General features: G+C 38.3%; 1 protein-coding gene across 5 annotated transcripts in view; it reads right to left on the reverse strand.

The window, feature by feature from the left end:
• LEF1 (lymphoid enhancer binding factor 1) overlaps nucleotides 1-19,689 on the reverse strand; it is a 115,437-nt gene that overhangs the window by 78,498 nt on the left and 17,250 nt on the right. For all 5 annotated transcript variants that reach the window (XM_075860510.1, XM_075860509.1, XM_075860512.1 and 2 more), the window contains exon 3: nucleotides 12,620-12,753. In XM_075860510.1, coding sequence (XP_075716625.1) covers nucleotides 12,620-12,753 — 134 coding nt within the window. The remainder of the gene's footprint in view (nucleotides 1-12,619; nucleotides 12,754-19,689) is intronic.

The raw sequence follows: 19,689 nt of genomic DNA on the forward strand, positions 1-19,689 counted from the left end.
ATATATACCCTGATATACTCCTCACAGTTTACATATACCCTGATGTACTCCGCCCAGCTTACATATACCCTGATGTACTCTGCCCAGCTTACATATACCCTGATATACTCCTCACAGCTTACATATACCCTGATGTACTCCGCCCAGCTTACATATACCCTGATGTACTCCGCCCAGCTTACATATACCCTGATGTACTCCGCCCAGCTTACATATACCCTGATGTACTCCTCACAGCTTACATATACCCTGTTGTACTCTGCACATATTACATATGCCCTGATGTACTCCGCCCAGCTTACATATACCCTGATATACTCCTCACAGCTTACATATACCCTGATGTACTCCTCACAGCTTACATATACCCTCATGTACACCACACAGATTCCATATACCCTGATGTACTCCGCCCAGCTTACATATACCCTGATGTACTCCGCCCAGCTTACATATACCCTGATGTACTCCGCCCAGCTTACATATACCCTGATGTACTCCGCCCAGCTTACATATACCCTGATGTACTCCTCACAGCTTACATATACCCTGATGTACTCTGCACATATTACATATGCCCTGATGTACTCCGCCCAGCTTACATATACCCTGATATACTCCTCACAGCTCACATATACCCTGATGTACTCCTCACAGCTTACATATACCCTCATGTACACCGCACAGATTCCATATACCCTGATGTACTCCGCCCAGCTTACATATACCCTGATGTACTCTGCACAGCTTACATATACCCTGATGTACTCCGCCCAGCTTACATATACCCTGATGTACTCCGCCCAGCTTACATATACCCTGATGTACTCCGCCCAGCTTACATATACCCTGATGTACTCCGCCCAGCTTACATATACCCTGATGTACTCCGCCCAGCTTACATATACCCTGATGTACTCCGCCCAGCTTACATATACCCTGATGTACACCGCACAGATTCCATATGCCCCCACATTATAAACTGAAACACCAGTAAAACACTAAACAAAACTACTACCAAGCAAAATCTGCGCTCCAAAAGCCAAATGGTGCTCCATCTGGACCTGGCAGTGTGCCCAAACAGCAGTTTATGACCACATTTGGGGTATTACTCTACTCTGGAGAACTCGCTTAACAATTTATGGGGTGTGTGTCTAAAGTGGCACAATCTGAGCACAACACATTGGGCACTTAAATAGCATATCTGTGGAAAATGTCAATTTTCAATGTGGTATTACTATCTGTTTTACAAGCAGATACATTTAAAATTCGAAAAATCATAATTTCTTCAAATATTCTCTAAATTTTGGTGTTTTTCACAAATAAGCAATGAATTTATCGACCATATTTTTTCACTAACATAAAGTACAATGTGTCACGAGAAAACAATCTCAGAATCGCTTGGATAGGTAAAAGCATTCCGAAGTTATTACCACATAAAGTGACACATGTCAGATTTGATAAAATGGGTCTGGTCCTGAAGGCCAAAATTAGGTTGGTCCTGAAGGGGTTAAATAAATTGACACTAGTTTTTTCCCACAGAATGAATGACTTCAGTAATTTTAGTGCTTGTCCACACGTAGCAGAATCGCTGCGTGTTTTCCGTCCGGAATTGCGGGCGGAAAATACGCAGCAGAATACAGTAGCAGCAAAGTGGGTGAGATTTAACAAATCTCATCCATAGGCTGCGTAAAAATTCGGAGCAGAAATTGACCTGCGGTGCGTATTTTGCAGACAGCAGCATGTCAATTCCTGCTGCAGAAAGTGGACTGAATTGCTGCGTCTACCAGTGTGAAAAACACAGCAAAATACGCACCATTTTCTGCAGTGCAAAATGCGTTTTTGCCGCAGCAGAAAGTCTGCTACTTTCAACGGAATTGCTGCAGAAATTTTTACGTGTGGACAAGCCCTAACTCCTCACTGCTATTATTTTGTACAAGTCCCTTTCAATTAATGATTCAATTACTCAGAATGCATGTACTAATTATTAGGTCTGTTTTTTTTCTACTACACTTACAAGAAAATTATTTGCGATGTAGAAATATCAATTCTACCAAAAATATTGATTTATCGAGTTAATGATGTTGGACTACTATTTTTTTTTAACACGTGTGTGTGTGTGTGTGTGTGTGTGTGTGTGTGTCACTACTGGGTTTGTGTGTGTGTGTACTAATCCTTCTCAATGAATTAGAATATCATAAAAAACTTAATTTATTTCAGTAATTCAATTCGATTAATGACACATACAGAGATGGAATACGGCACATACATTCCCATAGAGAATGCGAACGGGAGCCGTTCCATTCACTATAGCGTATGCCGTCTGTGTGGGAACGGCGCAAAAGGAAGATCTTTGGTAGAGCGACATTCGGCGCCATTTTCACGTGGACCGGAAGCCGCGGCTGGACAGTAAGATTACGTCTTCCGGTCGCGGCTTCCGGCCATATGTTCAAGAAAAAAAAGAAAAAGAAATGCAAGGAAAAAAAAATGCAAGGAAAAAACACGGCGCCACATAGTGTGAGTAAGCCCAGAAATAGCAGTCAGTAAATGACAAGTGGACGCTTACCACAGAAAGATAGATCAAACACGTGGAACAGGTGAATAGGTGAGTGCTGCTGCCGAAATCCCAGCCGGTCAGGCCTGTTGGCCACCGTAATGAGGTAATGTACAATTCGTGAAAAACGGGAATAGGTACGGCGCTGCTACTCAATAATGATACAGTTGCTGTAAATGATGATGTTTATTAATCAAGGCTACGCGTTTCAATGCCGCACCGGCATCTTCCTCAGGCCATATGAATTGCAGTCTAAACAGCAGTGCTTTAAATGCACCACGCGGAAAAAAAAACCGCCAATGTGATCAGGGTCAGAGTGCACCAATGACGTAATCACTAGAGGAAATTATACATAAGAATACACAGAAACACACATATGTACATAATAACTAGCATCATTACTTAAAAAAGGAAAAGAAAAGTCATAAAATATCAAATCGTAACATTTAAAAACCTTCAAACACCTTCACTTGTATGTTGACCGGCGAGTAGACGCGAGTCCAAACCCAAACATTCATCTGGATGTGCAAACATATTTCTACACAACCATTACGATGTTTACAATACTAAACATCCAATTGGATGGTAAACACAATGGAAAGAAATAAAAATAATAAATATAACATCCATTTAGATGCTAAGCTGCCGTTCATCCAAAAAACAGGAGAAGCTCAGCTAGGTGTCAGAGGACATCCATTATGATGTCTATAATAATAGTAACCATCCATTTGAATGATCATATAAAGAAGAAAAAGGAAAAAGGAAAATTAATAATATCTATAGCATCCATTTGGATGTTATGTTATTTGAATGCGGCAATTCAAGCATCCGAATGAGTCCCTAGCGGAGGCTTTGAACACAAACTAAGGGGGAGTATTAGGCATACAATTGGATGCAAACAACACAATATGAGATACAAATTATATTAAATACTAGAAATTGAATGCTAGGATAATAGACGCTAACAAATTGATGTAAAAATACCTAATTAAAAGCACAAATTTGCAGTTACTGTAAAAGTTACATAATGAATGACATTGCATAAATATAAATTGAAAATCCAATATGAACTTTAGACTAACTGTCTTATCAATGATGCAGAATACAAAAGGTACCGCAGAAACCAGCAAAGGACCCACGGAAGCCCCCGCAGCCGCAGAGGACCCAGAACCACGGAGCAAACCCAAAAGGACAAAAAGAGCAACCAAACCCAAGTAAGCGTCTATATAAAGCGCAAGGACTAGGAGCGGAGGCGGCAGGAGCAGGTAAGTTATGTTTGTGTATGTAATGTGTGTGTATATTAGTGTTATACTGTCTGATTACCACTGTATCTAATCCTCCTACACTGTGCATTCGCTCAGAAAATGGCGGCACACAGTGTAGAAGGTTTGAACATTCAACGCTCTCCTTTCTCCGGCCAATAGACAGGATAAAGGAGGGGGGATTGTGTGAGGACACTAGAGCGAGTGTGTCTACTCCAAATTTGCAGCATAAAGCAATGAGGTTGCTTTACTACATTGCCAATGCTGCAATTTGGGGAATTGCTCGCTCTAGTGACCAGCACATGGAAATGTTATAAATTAGAAACTAATTTATAATATTTCCTGACTTGTGAAAAAATTAAAACAATGTGTAATCATTTATATACTAACTGTTCAACTGAAAAAAATAAAATAATTTCTAGCGACACATTCCCTTTAATAGACATGTATTACTTGTTTTTGCTTTATTTTCTTTTAAATGTAATTTAAGTCATGTGTTTTAAATAGAAGTTTTCTACTTTAACAGTGATCTCTACTCATCTTAAAGACAGGGCACAATGGCTATTGGGTGCGAGCAATGTTTGCTTAAATACAGAGTGTCTATAGATGACAAATACGTATGCTCTCCTTATCCATGGACTTGCTGCAGGTTCTGGGCTCTGTTAAATAAACCTTATTTACCTAGTCCCAAAGAACCAATTAAAGAATAAAGTAACAGTGTTTTAATGATTGCTCAAGGCCATGGGAATGCAATATAGTTCTTGGCAGTAGCTTCCTTTCAGCAAACATACATTAATATTTAAGAGAAGCTTTTTTGAGAAAAACGTCAGGGAAATTGTCCCTTCGGCTGGTTGCCCACTTTACCATTTTCTACACCGCCCTGTAACAAAAAAAATGATTACTCCCTCCTCCGGAGTAGGGGACTGTCAACCATCTTTTTCTGCAAAATATAGAAGTGCTGGAGGAGGGTGACTTTTGTCTTACAGACCAGAATGGTCACGTGGCAGTGCCTAGTGCCCTCTGCTAAGTAGCTACCCAAATTCATTTGGGTGCTTGCATAAAGTATTTGTTATGGAATTTTATCAGTCATTGTTTTCATAATCTAATTTCCCTTACTCAAGCACGCACATATAGGAATTTCAGTAGAAGCCCATAATGCTATGATTATGTCTTGGAGTGTGGGTAGACACAAGAGTAAAGAGGAAACAACACAAACTCCATGAAGATATTGTCCTGGTCAGATTTGAACCCATGACACCAGTTCTACTGGCTATAGCCATCATGCCACCCATATTAGTTATAATGCTAAAAAGATGAACTATTCTGTAAGAAATCTTGATCTGAAATAAAAATAATTGCAACCTCAGGCAATAGGGTTATATCTTTATATTCTTGTTCAATAGGATGTTGTATAGAATATAGAAGTACATAAACGCTCTGTGGAGTATTCTGTAAAGTACATACACATGCGCAATATATCCCCAAGTGATTTATGATACTAGCACCTTTAGATACAGGAAGTACAGCAGATACTATGTTGCAAAAGAGGTCTACTACAACTGTGGTTAAACTGTCACAATGATACACGGTGTCAACTGTCAAGTATGGGTCAACCAAAAAAAAAAAAAAAAGTTTTTTTTCTGCTTTGACATTTTACCACTTGAGACAGAGCTTGACTACCAACATACCAACAAATATGTCAAGAAAAGAATGGCTACTCAGTACTATTGCAGTGATTCAGGACTTGCTTTTCCGGTACTAGGCTCTTAAAATATACAAATATTTAACTATGACAATCAGGCTAGACTCATGGTCTATGGAAACTGAAGTGGAACCTACAAAAAATGTGGCCTATTAAAGAGTTTTTTTTTAACCTAAATATGTATTGTACAAAATGATGAAATATGAAAGATATACTAGAGATAGATAGATAAAAGTGCGGTTTGGGTACACCTCCTTGTTACATTTTGTAACTTCAGTTCAGCACCAATTCGGCCTTAAAGTCGTTGTTCTATTTGGACAACCCTTTAGAGCAATACAGGTTCTCTGTCAACGAGCTGGGCACCCCATGACCGGCTGTCATCACCGTGGAAAGCCACCAGCGAATCCTTATTTTCCCTGCAGTGACGCAGCGGCAGAAATGAAGCATTACATGGCTCGCATTAAAGTAATGCAGTATTGTTATAGTAATGTAGTATTATAGTAATGCAGTATTGTTAAAGTAATGTAATATTATTATAGTAATGTTGTATTGTTATAGTAATGTAGTATTATTATAGTAATGTAGTATTATAGTAATGTAGTATTGTTCTAGTAATGTAGTATTGTTTTAGTAATGTAGTATTATAGTGTAGTATTATAGTAATTTAGTATTATAGTAATGTAGTATTGTTATAGTAATGTAGTATTATTATAGTAATGTAGTATTGTTTTAGTAATGTAGTATTATAGTAATGTAGTGTTATAGTAGTGTAGTATTATTATAGTAATGTAGTATTATAGTAATGTAGTATTATTATAGTTATGTAGTGTTATAGTAATGTAGTATTGTTATAGTAATGCAGTATTGTTATAGTAATGTAGTATTATTATAGTAACGCAGTATTGTTATAATAATGTAGTATTATTATAGTAATGTAGTATTGTTATAGTAATGTAGTATTATTATAGTAATGTTGTATTGTTATAGTAATGTAGTATTATTATAGTAATGTAGTATTATAGTAATGTTGTATTGTTATAGTAATGTAATATTGTTATAGTAATGTAGTATTGTTTTAGTAATGTAGTATTATAGTAATTTAGTATTATAGTAATGTAGTATTGTTATAGTAATGTAGTATTATAGTAATTTAGTATTATAGTAATGTAGTATTGTTATAGTAATGCAGTATTATTATAGTAATGTAGTATTGTTATAGTAATGTAGTATTATAGTAATGTAGTATTATTATAGTATAGTAATGTAGTATTATAGTAATTTAGTATTATAGTAATGTAGTATTGTTATAGTAATGTAGTATTATAGTAATGTAGTATTATTATAGTATAGTAATGTAGTATTATAGTAATTTAGTATTATAGTAATGTAGTATTGTTATAGTAATGTAGTATTATTATAGTAATGTAGTATTGTTATAGTTTTGTAGTATTATTATAGTAATGTAGTATTGTTATAGTAGTATAGTAATATAGTATTGCTATAGTAATGTAGTATTATTATAGTAATATAGTGATATAGTAGTTCAAATAACAAATTGATTAACAATAATTTTGTATTTTATCAAATTTGAAAGTAATGCGGCCCGTCAACTTCACATTTTTTCTATGTGCGGCCCATTTACCCGGCCGAGTTTGAGACCCCTGGTCTAAAGGAAACAACCTCTTTAAGGGGCTATGTGGGTTTGGCACATTTTTTAATAATGGCTGAAAATTAGATAAATAAGCAAAAGAAGCAGTACTTACCTATCCTTTCCCTTGGCGATCCAGGGCTGACGCTCCTGTGATTTTTATATACACCTAGCATGTAACCTCTGCAGCCAATCAGAGGAGCTCTGACAAATAGTATTTCTAGCATAATGACAGAAATACAACACATGACTGCTGAGTCCTCTGATTGGCAGCATCGGTCACATGCTACGTGCATGTAAACTTTTACCAGGAGTGCTCAATTGCCAGGGGAAAGGATAGGTAAGTACTGCTTCTTTTGCTTATTTATCTAACTTGCAGTAATTACCAAAAAAAATTCAGAACATGGATGACCCCTTTAAGGTGGGGATCTAAGTGTATAGAGAGTACAGGTTGCTAGGCCCATTCTCTATTCCCAGCCTACAGTGCTAATCAGATTTTATGAAATATACCGTATATTTGGGTGGAGATCCTCTTTAAAATTTAGTAGCAACAGCAAAGAAGACCTACACATACTCTGTAATACATATGGGGTAGAACAAGATACTTTAAGAAAATAAACATTTATCAAAGCCGCTTGTTGAAGTTTTTGCATAAACAAGAATGCAGCAGGCATGTTAGTGTTGCATTGCTTGCCAATATGGCTTGTGCGTCAGTCCCAAAGTCAAGTAACCGGAACAATATCCAATTTCATCATCAGCTGGCTGGATCTTTGATGGTCCTGGTTATTGGAGGCATCAGTGCAGCTGCCTTTATAAATGGAATTCATTAACAAATGGGGACAGTTGTTAAGGCCCTTTTATACTGGCCAATTATCGGGCAAACGAGTGTTCAAAGAACGCTCGTTGCCGATCATTGCCTTGTGTAAACAGAGAAGCGATCCGCAGATGAACGAGCCAACGCTCGTTTATCAGCTGATCGTATCGTTTTAAGTATCCAAAATATTATCATTGTCGGCAGCACATCTCCCTGTGTAAACAGAGAGACGCGCTGCCGACATGATAATAATGTATGGAGCTGAGGGATCGGAATAAGGAGCGCTCGTCCCCATACATAGCTCCTTGTGAAAGCAACAAACGAGCGCCGATCAACGATCTGTCTGGTTGATCAGCTCTCATTTACAAGGCCCAAGTTGGGCCGTGTAATACCAGCTTTGGACATCACCAAACCTTATGTACCGAATAGAACAATAATAATGTTGTTCCTTTTTTTGTTGAGTGCTATGAGGCAGAACTCATTTCCAATTTCGTTGATATAGGATCAATGTTTATTCAGGTCCATGTATGTAACTGTGACAAGCTACATAGAATAACCGCTATGCTTGTAGCTTATACCTTTATACACAGTGCAGTCATATATACAATATTCCCCCTTCAGCCCCAAGACTGAATTTTGACAGCATTTATATTACCAAGTGACAGCCATACAGGTGCTTATTGCGTTAACCCCATTATGTAGGAGGCACAGAAAAATGTTTGTGAACAGGAAATGAACACTTTACACCTTAAGAAGACGTTTTGAACAGCGCTTTAGGCTTTTTTTTTTTTTTTTTTTTAAAAAGGCCATAAATATACGTTGTAAAGGAATCTGGTTCTTGCCATCTGCCAAGCCACAAATTCTGTTTACTACATCTAGAGAAAAAATATTCTATTAAGTATCTTTCAACATGAGCCAGCCAAATTACACAGGCTCTATGTGGCAAAATGTGTGAATGCTTTAAATTAAATCTATGTAGGCCTAAGCTTTTTTGAGAAACAAAGAATTCTAACATGATGTCTTCTTATTTGAACCAGATTTTACTCCTCATATGAAGGCAATGTGTTATGTGGAGCTGGTATTAATTTCTTCAGTCAGAGCTCAGTTTATGTGTCGTGTAACATAATATAGACTTAAAAGTCTCCAGATCCGCATCTGTGGACAGTAACATGTTTTGTTAGCAGAGGCTGCCCATGAAGCCGCCTTCACTTTCACACTGATGAAAGTAGCAGGGACCCATTTATGCCCTGAATCAGCCGGGAACACGTGGACTGTTCACTTTCCATAAAACAGCTGGAACATTTAAAGGGCCGAAAAGCAGAGAACAAAGGCTCTGCCTTAGCACGTCTGAAGAGGTCGGGAGCTTTTGTATTTAAACATACCACTTAGATGATATGACACTTTTGTTGCATGACAAACAATTGGTCAAAGCATTGGCATTTGGAGGTGTTAACACAAACGCCTTATGTGTTGGTGTTAAAAAGGTCACCTTCTTTCACATAATAATGCTCTGATCTGCATAGTTTGTCCTCTTTTATGTTTTTGTTTTTAATACTGGGCTTAACATATATCTAGTAGCCAATACAGCGGCAAACCTCTAAAGCGGGCCATAGACGTGAGATTTTAACAAGTCCACAGATGGATGACTGATCAGTTGTTCAACTGTTCTTTTGGCTGATACCACCACAAAAATGTACTACCACGCACAGTAGGGATGCACGATGCTTCTAAGCTTCGATACGGTTTCGATACTGTGCATTCCCAAACGGTTCGATACCGTTATTTCATGTATTTCGAATACTAAGCTGTGCGGCCGCACAGCTCAGTATAGTAACACATGAATGTAATAGAGCGGGGCTGGGGCTGTGTGATACAGCAATTGCCCCGCTCCTGAGTCCTGACAAGTGCGCGCCGTTAGGATGATGTTATGTGGCCAGCGCTGCATTAATGAGCAGCGGAACTGAAAAGCGAACATGACGGGCGCACTACAAAACACCCCCATGTTCTGTCCTCAGTGCCTGAACCGCTGCTCATTAGTGCAGCGTCGGCCGCATCACCTCATGCTGACTACGCGCGCACTTAATGTCAGGAATGGGGCCATGGCTGTATTACACAGCCGCAGCCCCGCAGCGGAGATCAGAGAAACCTCTTATCTCCGCCGTTATTATCCTGAATGCTGCGATCAAAGCTGACTGCAGCATTCAGGGGAAAATGAGAAGGGGGGATGCCCCTTGGATCGCATCTCAGGGAATCCCTGTGATGCGATTGAGGGACATACCATATATGGCCAGACAGCCCAGGGTCCATTGAAGGACCCCAGGGCTGTCTGACCATATTTCCTGTTGTTAGGGCATACTTAGGTATGTCCTAACAACTGCCTGTGTACTATCATTACACAGGCTAATGTACTGGCATATAGATATCTGCCAGTACATTAAAGTTTAAAAATAAAGTAAGTAATGTTAAATTAAAAAAAATACACATACACCTTTTTTACAATAAACATTAAAATAAGTCTCAATACATAAAATACACATATTCAGTATTGGCGCGGCCGTAATAAACGGCACAACAATTTTTTTTGCGGCATTTATGATGTGTACACTGTAAAAAAATAAAATAAAAACTGCTTTCTTTCCCTTATTGAGGCACGAGGTGTGATGAATTTAACCTCCATGAGCCTCACATTAATAGTAATTAACCCCATCATGTACCTTACACATTAACCCATTATGACTGAGAAACATGATGGGGTTAATCGCTATTAATGTGAGGCACATTCAAAATTCATCACACCTCGCGCCACACATCAGAAAATGGAAGAACTTTATTTTTGTTATTACTGTTGGCAAAGTATTGTTTTTGTATCGAAATCGCGATACTACACAAAGTATTGGTATCGAAGTCTAAATTCTGGTATCGTAACATCCCTAACGCACAGTAAATTATTGTCATATACAGAAGAAATAAATAAATACCATTTTTTTGACAACCAGTTAATGATCAGCGAATTGTACCATAAATGATAGACTATAGCCAAACACCAGTTGAAAATTTCAAACAGATTGTCCAAGTTAAATATTAAATACATGCAGAATCTCCCCACACCAAAACAGACTACTATGTCAACCATGTTTGTTCATCCAACAGACTTGTAAGGGTGATTTATCCCATTGACAGTTCTATGTCCAGCTGAATTGAATCTATTGCCACATAACATTACATAAAGATATAACTACACAAAACTTGCATTGCCTTGTATTAGAAATGCTCTTATTATTTGTCAGTGGATCCTGTTGGCAATTTCAGGATGGGATATAGGAACTGCTGACAATATAATATCTGCTACAGATAAGGGGCTCCAGTTGTTTTTGGCAGTTGCTTACCTTCCTCCACTTCATTGAAATACTATTCATGTTTGTCCAAATCTACAAGGACTAATAATTGTCCAAATATTATCCTATGTTTATGGCCACCATTAGCCATGTCCAATGAAAGAGATTTCCATAGCATAGGAATGACCCTTTTATAATCACAGACTCAACAATTATCATCATGGATGCTTGTTATAAAATATAAAATAGCTTTCATAACCTAAGTTGTATAATTGTATTCACACTACTACATTTACAGTTTCTTGACTCCTTAGGCTTCGTTCACAACTGCGTCGGGCTTCCGTTCATGGGTTCCTTTAGACCTTTGGATTAGCGGACCCATGAACAGAAGCCATAGCTTCCGTTTGCATTATTATTGATTTCAATGGTAATGCTTGCGTTGCAAATGGTTTCCGTTTGTCTCCATTCCGTAAGGATTGCGTTTTTTTTTGGCGGAAACAATAGAGCAGTCGACTATGCTATTGATTCTGCAAAGAAAACACTAAACCTTACAGAACAGAGACAAACAGAAACCATTTGCAACGGAAGCATTACCATTGAAATCAATAATAATGCAAACAGAAAGCTATGGTTTCCGTTTGGTTTCAGTTCATGGGGTTCCCCTGACGGAAAGGACTAATGGAACCCATGAACGGAAGCCCGACGCAGATGTGAACGAAGCCTTACTTAGCTTAGGTGGAACTGTAACCACAGACAGTTGTGCAAAAGATAATGGGTCAAAAGCCTATCTTTTTGAGTTACCAATGTATTGGTATTGTATGTATGTTTTAAAAATTGCCTAGAAGTTTAAATAATGATAAAAAAAAGTTGCATTTGTGCCCCTTAAATTGTAATTATTGGAATCATACATAGATGAGTTTTGTAGCTATTGCTACTCTCTATAAGAACAACTATCATTTCATATAACACTTTCCACTCGACTGACTCTCCATTAAAGTATAAACGTTTCTGTTCCATACTGGGGTACAAAAACAAAACCAGATCCCAAGTAAACAGACATTTTACAGTAAACTACTTAGCGCATAGACATTGGTAACTGGAAGTTGTATCAACAAATGATGTGAGAAGATACTCCAATCCATCAGAAACTACTGGAGACAATAACAGCACAGTTCACACAGAAAGAACACATTTTATGCTTTGTGCTGCCAAGTAGAATTTGAAGGCCCATAAACATTACACAGAAATCTGACCTGGACGGAGTCTGAGAAGAAACAAACTCGAGTAACACACAGAGCACTTACTGTTCTAGGAATGGGTGGAGACAAAGATCCATTTGACATGTATGGGTCATTATTCATATTTGGCATCATGATGTAGCTTGGGTATCCAGGATACGAAGGGCCTTTGCTGTATAAACTATCCGGATGTTTTCCAACTATTCACCACCACAAAAAAACAAGAAAAATTGTCTTATGAAAAAGCTATTTAAAATTTGACACCAGGGAATACACCAAGAAAAAAGTTATTTACAGCGACTGTAAAATATTGTTATAGTAATACACAACAGTGACATAGGGAATGGTGAAATATCCTCTGTATTGTTTACTATTAAGATGGTGGGATCCTAATGCTGTGCCCTATAAAACATGACATCCTGAAAGGTCTTAAAGAGGCTCTGTCACCACATTATAAGTGCCCTATCTCCTACATAATCTGATCGGCGCTGTAATGTAGAAAACAACAGTGGTTTTTATTTTGAAAAACGATAATTTTTTACCAAGTTATAAACAATTTTAGATTTATGCTAATTTGTTTCTTAATAGACCGCTGAGCGTTTTTACTTTTTACCAGCTGTTCGTTGTGAAGAGAAGTGTATGACGCTGACCAATCAGTGACCAATCAGTGTCATACACTTCTCATTGTTCCAGCCCAGCTTCTTTCACTGCACAATCACACTGTAACAATCACACTGGGCTGGAACAATGAGAAGTGTATGACGCTGATTGGTCACTGATTGGTCAGCGTCATACACTTCTCTTCACAATATCCAGTTGGTCAAAAGTAAAAACACGCCCAGTTGTCTATTAAGAAACGAATTAGCATAAATCGAAAATTGTTTATAACTTGGTCAAAAATGATCGTTTTTTAAAATAAAAACCACTGTTGTTATATACATTACAGTGCCGATAGGATTATGTAGGAGATAGGTCACTTATATCTGGTGCCAGAGCCTCTTTAAGAATTTTTTTAATCAAATAGCTCTTGTCCAAAAGAAAGGGGAACTCTATACCAATGCTTTTTCCATGGCTATACTTAATTTACCTACGCTGAATTGCTTGACATAAAAGTGAGGATTAATACTGCCAAAGTTACAGTGTGGCACTTGTTAGTAGTGCTATAATTTATCCATAGTGACCTTCAACCTTTAAAGCTGGCTATACACATTTTATTAATGTTGGCATTGGGAACCCGCCAACTTTGTCAGGATAAGCTAATATTCTAATGTCTATGGGGTTAGACGGACGGATGTTGACAAAAATGTGGTTGTCACAGCACCGGAGAAAGATGTAAAAATGCTGGGTGCAAGCCTCAGAGGGACCCAATCCAAAGTCCCACAGCAAATATCCACAAACAAAATAGAGACGAGGCAGCACTTCCAAAATACAAAGGGATTTATTCACCCACTAGTACGTCGCTTCAGTCCAGTCGGACATTGCTTGAGAAAGGTCCGACTGGACTCAAACGTTGCACTGGTGGGTGAATAAATCCCTTTGTATTTTGGAAGTGCTGCCTCGTCTCTATTTTGTTTGTGGAAGTCCACTGATGTTGGCCATCAGGGGAAAGGACAGTCAATGTTGGATTTCAACATGTCCAACCCTTTCTTTCCCTGGGAGATAAGCGCTGCCAAAAGCATTGAGAAGAAGCTAATTCCCGAACACGATATTGAAATAAAAATGCATGCTTTGCTGATCCAAGTGTGCATTTTTATGGGAGAGTTGGTCAGTTTGGCTATCTAATTTGTGTGACCACTTTTATAGATGTGCTAAGTTACACATCTCCTTCTGTGCGGCACACAAAGACTTAAAGGGGTGTTCCCATCACGGACATTTATGGTATAGCCACAGGATATGCAATAAATACCCGATGGATGCATCTATCTCTAGAACAGGGCACCCTGACCGCGTCCTACCTACTCCCGCTATCACTGGTCCCCGTCCAGAAAGTTACGAGGTGGCCGGGAGTACGGAAACAGTCCAGCATGCTGAAACAGTCGAGCTACCTGTAACTCCTATAATAGTGAATGGGAGTTACGGTAACAGTGTAGCACAGTGAACGAAGGTAGGACAGGGGTCAGGGGCCCTGTTCTAGAGATGCAGGTTCCAGAGCTAGGACCCGCATCTATCGGACATTTATGGCATATCCTGTGGATATATCAGAAATCCCCAAGATGGGAATACCCTTTAAATTTACAGTTAACTTTTTCCTTTTTTTTCACTACTATTTTGTTGTTGTGGGGATGGGATGAACATACTCAGAAACAGAAGAAGATGGAAAATATTAGGCTTCATCAGTATTTTATAAACTACGTCCATTTAACTGGATGCATGATTTAATGTTATTACAGCAGATCTATTGTCATTGCTATAAAATTTCATGTGGAGATTTCTCTCAGAACACTGTATTGAAACATTATGCTTTTGTTGTTAAGAAAAAAAAAACAAATGCTGATTTTTATAGCTTTTCATTCCTAGGCTGCCATAGATATACTGCATTGAATTGAGTGTAAAACAAGATAACCCACAGAGAACAGTGGGGAAAGAAATAGCATAGCTATAGGGATTGCATCGGTCAACCGGACCCCGAATTGAGGCCCCCCTGCACCACATGTCTCTCTGTCTACAATAAGCCTACTGAATACATAGTCTTCCTCCTCCTCTAGCCTCAGCATTCTCTGTACATGAGTCCTGAGTCAAGGTGAGGGTAAAGGCTAAAGAGTAGTCCAGACACTACGTGCCGCACTACCGCCTCCCGATCAGCTGCCCCAGCTGTAGCCCGCCGTCGCTGAGTCCGGAACTAAAAGCTAACCTGCTGCTGGTCCGGTGACCAGAAACCTCCACAATCTGCATCTCGCTAGCCCTGCTCTGCTGCCAGCCTGTAAGTCTTTAGTTATTAAAGAGGCTCTGTCACCAGATTATAAGTGCCCTATCTCCTACATAGTCGGATCGGCGCTGTAATGTAGATAACAGCAGTGGTTTTTATTTTGAAAAACGATCATTTTTGTGGAAGTTATGAGCAATTTTAGATTTATGCTAAATAGTTTCTTAAAGACCAACTGGGCGTGTTTTTACTTTTGACCAAGTGGGCATTGTAAAGAAGTGTATGACCCTGACCAATCAGTGACCAATCAGCTTCATACACTTCTCATTGTTCCAGCCCAGCATGATCCACAGCACAGTGTGATTGTGCAGTGAAAGAAGCTGGGCTGAAACAATGAGAAGTGTATGAAGCTGATTGGTCACTGATTGGTCAGCGTCATACACTTCTTTAACACGCCCAGTTGGTCTTTAAGAAACTAATTAGCATAAATATAAAATTGCTCATAACTTCCACAAAAATGATTGTTTTTCAAAATAAAAACCACTGATGTTATCTATATTACAGCGCCGATCAGATTATGTAGGAGATAGGGCACTTATAATCTGGTGACAGAGCCTCTTTAAGTTCTTCTTATTATTATTATTATAATTATTATTATTATTATATTTCTCTTCACCATTATAAGAATATATGAGTCAACCTTTATGGGGTTGTGTATGCTATCAACATACAGCCTGCAAAATGGGCAAGGGCATATTTATAGGGGGTGAAGAAGTAGCAGTCGCAATCAGACCCTGGTACCTGAGGGGAAGGCCCCTTTGTCACATAAGAAGATACCAGAATTATAAATAGCACATGTAGGTGGGGACCCTTAAACAGATTTTTCTTTGGGGCCCAGGGGCTTCAAGTTATGCCTCCGGTTAGGACAACCCATAAAGACAACCCATTTCATATTGCACGGTTTGCAAGGTGTTGATAATCTGTTATCGCAAAAATAAACACCTGTCCCTATCTGAGTCCTTATGATGAATCGTTCACTTTACTATTAGGAAAGTAAAGTATAGAGAAGTTAAAGAGGCTCTGTCACCACATTATAAGTGGCCTATATTGTACATGATGTGATCGGCGCTGTAATGTACATTACAGCAGTGTTTTTTATTTAGAAAAACAATCATTTTTGACGGAGTTATGACCTATATTAACTTTATGCTAATGAGTTTCTCAATGGACAACTGGCCGTGTTTTACTTTTTGACCAAGTGGGCGTTGTGGAGAGAAGTGTATGACGCTGACCAATCAGTGACCAATCAGCGTCATACACTTCTCTCCATTCATTTATACAGCACATAATGATATAGCTATATCGCTATGTGCAGCCACATACACAAACACTAACATTACTGCAGTGTCCTGATAATGAATATACATCACTACCAGCCTGGACGTGATGTGTATTCAGAATCCTGACCACTTCTCTGTGATTTACAGCACAGCACAGCGAGATCTCGCTGTAAATGACAGTTTACAGCGTAATCTCGCGAGACTACGCCCGCTATGCTGTAAATCACAGAGAAGTGCAGAGAAGTGGTCAGGATTCTGAATACACATCACGTCCTGGCTGGAGGTACTGTATATTCATTATCAGGACACTGCAGTAATGTTAGTGTTTGTGTATGTGTCTGCACATAACTATATCGCTATGTGCTGTATAAATGAATGGAGAGAAGTGTATGACGCTGATTGGTCACTGATTGGTCAGCGTCATACACTTCTCTCCACAACGCCCACTTGGTCAAAAAGTAAAACACGCCCAGCTGTCCATTGAGAAACTCATTAGCATAAAGTTAATATAGGTCATAACTCTGTCAAAAATGATTGTTTTTCTAAATAAAAAAACACTGCTGTAATCTACATTACAGCGCCGATCACATCATGTACAATATAGGCCACTTATAATGTGGTGACAGAGCCTCTTTAAGGTAAAAAAAAAAAAAACACTGTTCAAATGCCAATACAAAAAAAACCTGTGTTTTTAAAAATGACAAATACATTAAATTAAATCTATATATTACAAGAAAATAGTCCAGCAATAGAGAAAGAATTTATCATTTGTCCTATTGACAAGAGAGAAAATGTAAGGCTTATTATTTTAAAATTTTGGGTTGCGTCTTTAAGAATTTCCAGAGTCATGTGAGCACTTGGAAAAGTTTATGATATTACTTTGCTTATTTTTCTTTGGTGAGAGGCGATATTTGACCGTGTACGCCTGCTGTATTTTGAATGTGTCAGCTGTTAGTAAAACCACAATCGTCTTTCCATTCATAGAGTATTATTATGACAGTTGTTCATTGTAGGCAACTATTTATTTATGAAAACAGTGGCCTTTGTGCTAAGTGTTGTGTAATGTGACCACTACACGGGACAGGCTGGCATCTCACTATTATCTTATGTTACCCTGGCTTTCCTTATGAATACTTGTCACATGAACAATTGCTTCTATTCAGGCCAATTGACAGCAATTAAACTCAGACGGTGATACAAATGTAACATAAGGTTCCCCCCAACATAGTTTAACCCACAGCAGGGCTCCATTGTATAATGAAATAAATCACGACACAGAGTTTGCTAGTTCTGAAGAGAAAATAGGCAATGTCTTGAGGATTCATTATTTGTTTAGGTCCAGAGCCATACTAATAAACATTTTACCTCACGCATGAATTGCTGTTAAAATAAAAAATTGTCAGCATATTTTACACACACGCACGCACGCACGCACGCACGCACACACACGCACACACACACACGCACACGCATATATATACATGTATATATATATATATATATATATATATATATACCTAACAGCTTTGATGTGTTTTGCTCCAGTTTAATATCTAATAGTATTTACTGTTATTACTGAAATTGGTTATCAGTTGGTTTTTTTCCCAGCCATTTCTTAGTTATCTCTGTCTAGTTAAAGCTCCTAGAAGGGTTATCACCCAACTTTCCTGTAATTCTAGAAAATAAATCTCCCTAGTTATGCAATGATACATCCATCACTTTTATATCACTGCATAAGTCGGCAGATTTGCTATTCTGAACACTGGTGACAACCCTTTATAAAAAGTATAATGGCAGTCATATTGGTTGTCACTTGACGTGTGAACTAAGAAATGTGTGAAGAGGATTTTTAAAAACATTGGGCCTCATTTATGAAAAATGACTTATATAAAACGTGGCCTTATTGCCCACAGCAACCAATTACAGTGCAGTTTTTTTTCTTACGTTTAAGAAATGAAAGCTCATCTCTGATTGGTTGGTATGAGCAACAAGGCCAAATTTTATGCTAGTCAGTTTTGATAAATTAGGCCCAATATACTATGTTAATTGGCCATTGTGTATGTGTGTTATAGATAGGGAATTTAGATGGTGAGTCTTATCGGGGACAGGGACTGATGTGAGTGAGTGAGCGCTGTGGAATATGTTGGCACAATATACAGACGCCAGAGGACATAAAATTAAGAAATAAATAAATAAATACACTAAATAAAGCCTTGAGGAAGTGGGATGGGGATTTTATGAAACTTAGAAGTATATTCTCAGATACATAACTCTCACTGATGTAATCATTCAGCCATTTAGATGTGAAGGACTTTTTTTATTTAAATCTATTGATTTGGAATGTAATGTGAGTTGTTTAGTAGTTTGTGTTAATAGTGTCCTGACACTTGTAGTTTAAGAGGAGCTAGAAAGCCATAGAGCGCTTCCCAGAGTTAGTAAAGTATCCTTTTCAGTAAAACACTGCTTCATACTTTATTCTGTCTGGCCACTTGCCTTTGTATACAAACTATAACAGACTGTCTGATGAGGAAAAATGTGGTAAAAAATATATAAGCGTGTTCAATCAGGGTCCTCCGGTTTTACCTCAAGTAATGCTTTTTATACTAAAAGTTATAGTTTTTACTGGAAGAGGTTTAGGCATTTTTTCAGTTGATATTTTATTCTGAAGCACAGCTGTCTAAATTATTTACTTCAAAATGGATGTAGGCCCATCTAGGTATCCTCAAAAATGTCACAGGACCTACATAAAGGGGAGTTCAACCTTAATTGATCTAAAGAAATAGGGCATGTTAGAAGATAACATTGGTGGTGTCAATGAACTAGGACCCCCATCTATTCTCTGAGGAACGTGGCCACAGGCTTGGCACGGCCAAGTCAATGCTTTTTCACACTGTCAGAAATGGCAATATCTTGTAGGATGTCTAGCTTGGCCC

The sequence above is a fragment of the Rhinoderma darwinii genome, chromosome 1 (assembly GCF_050947455.1).
Source record: "Rhinoderma darwinii isolate aRhiDar2 chromosome 1, aRhiDar2.hap1, whole genome shotgun sequence".
In the NCBI taxonomy this organism is placed as follows: Eukaryota; Metazoa; Chordata; class Amphibia; order Anura; family Rhinodermatidae; genus Rhinoderma; species Rhinoderma darwinii.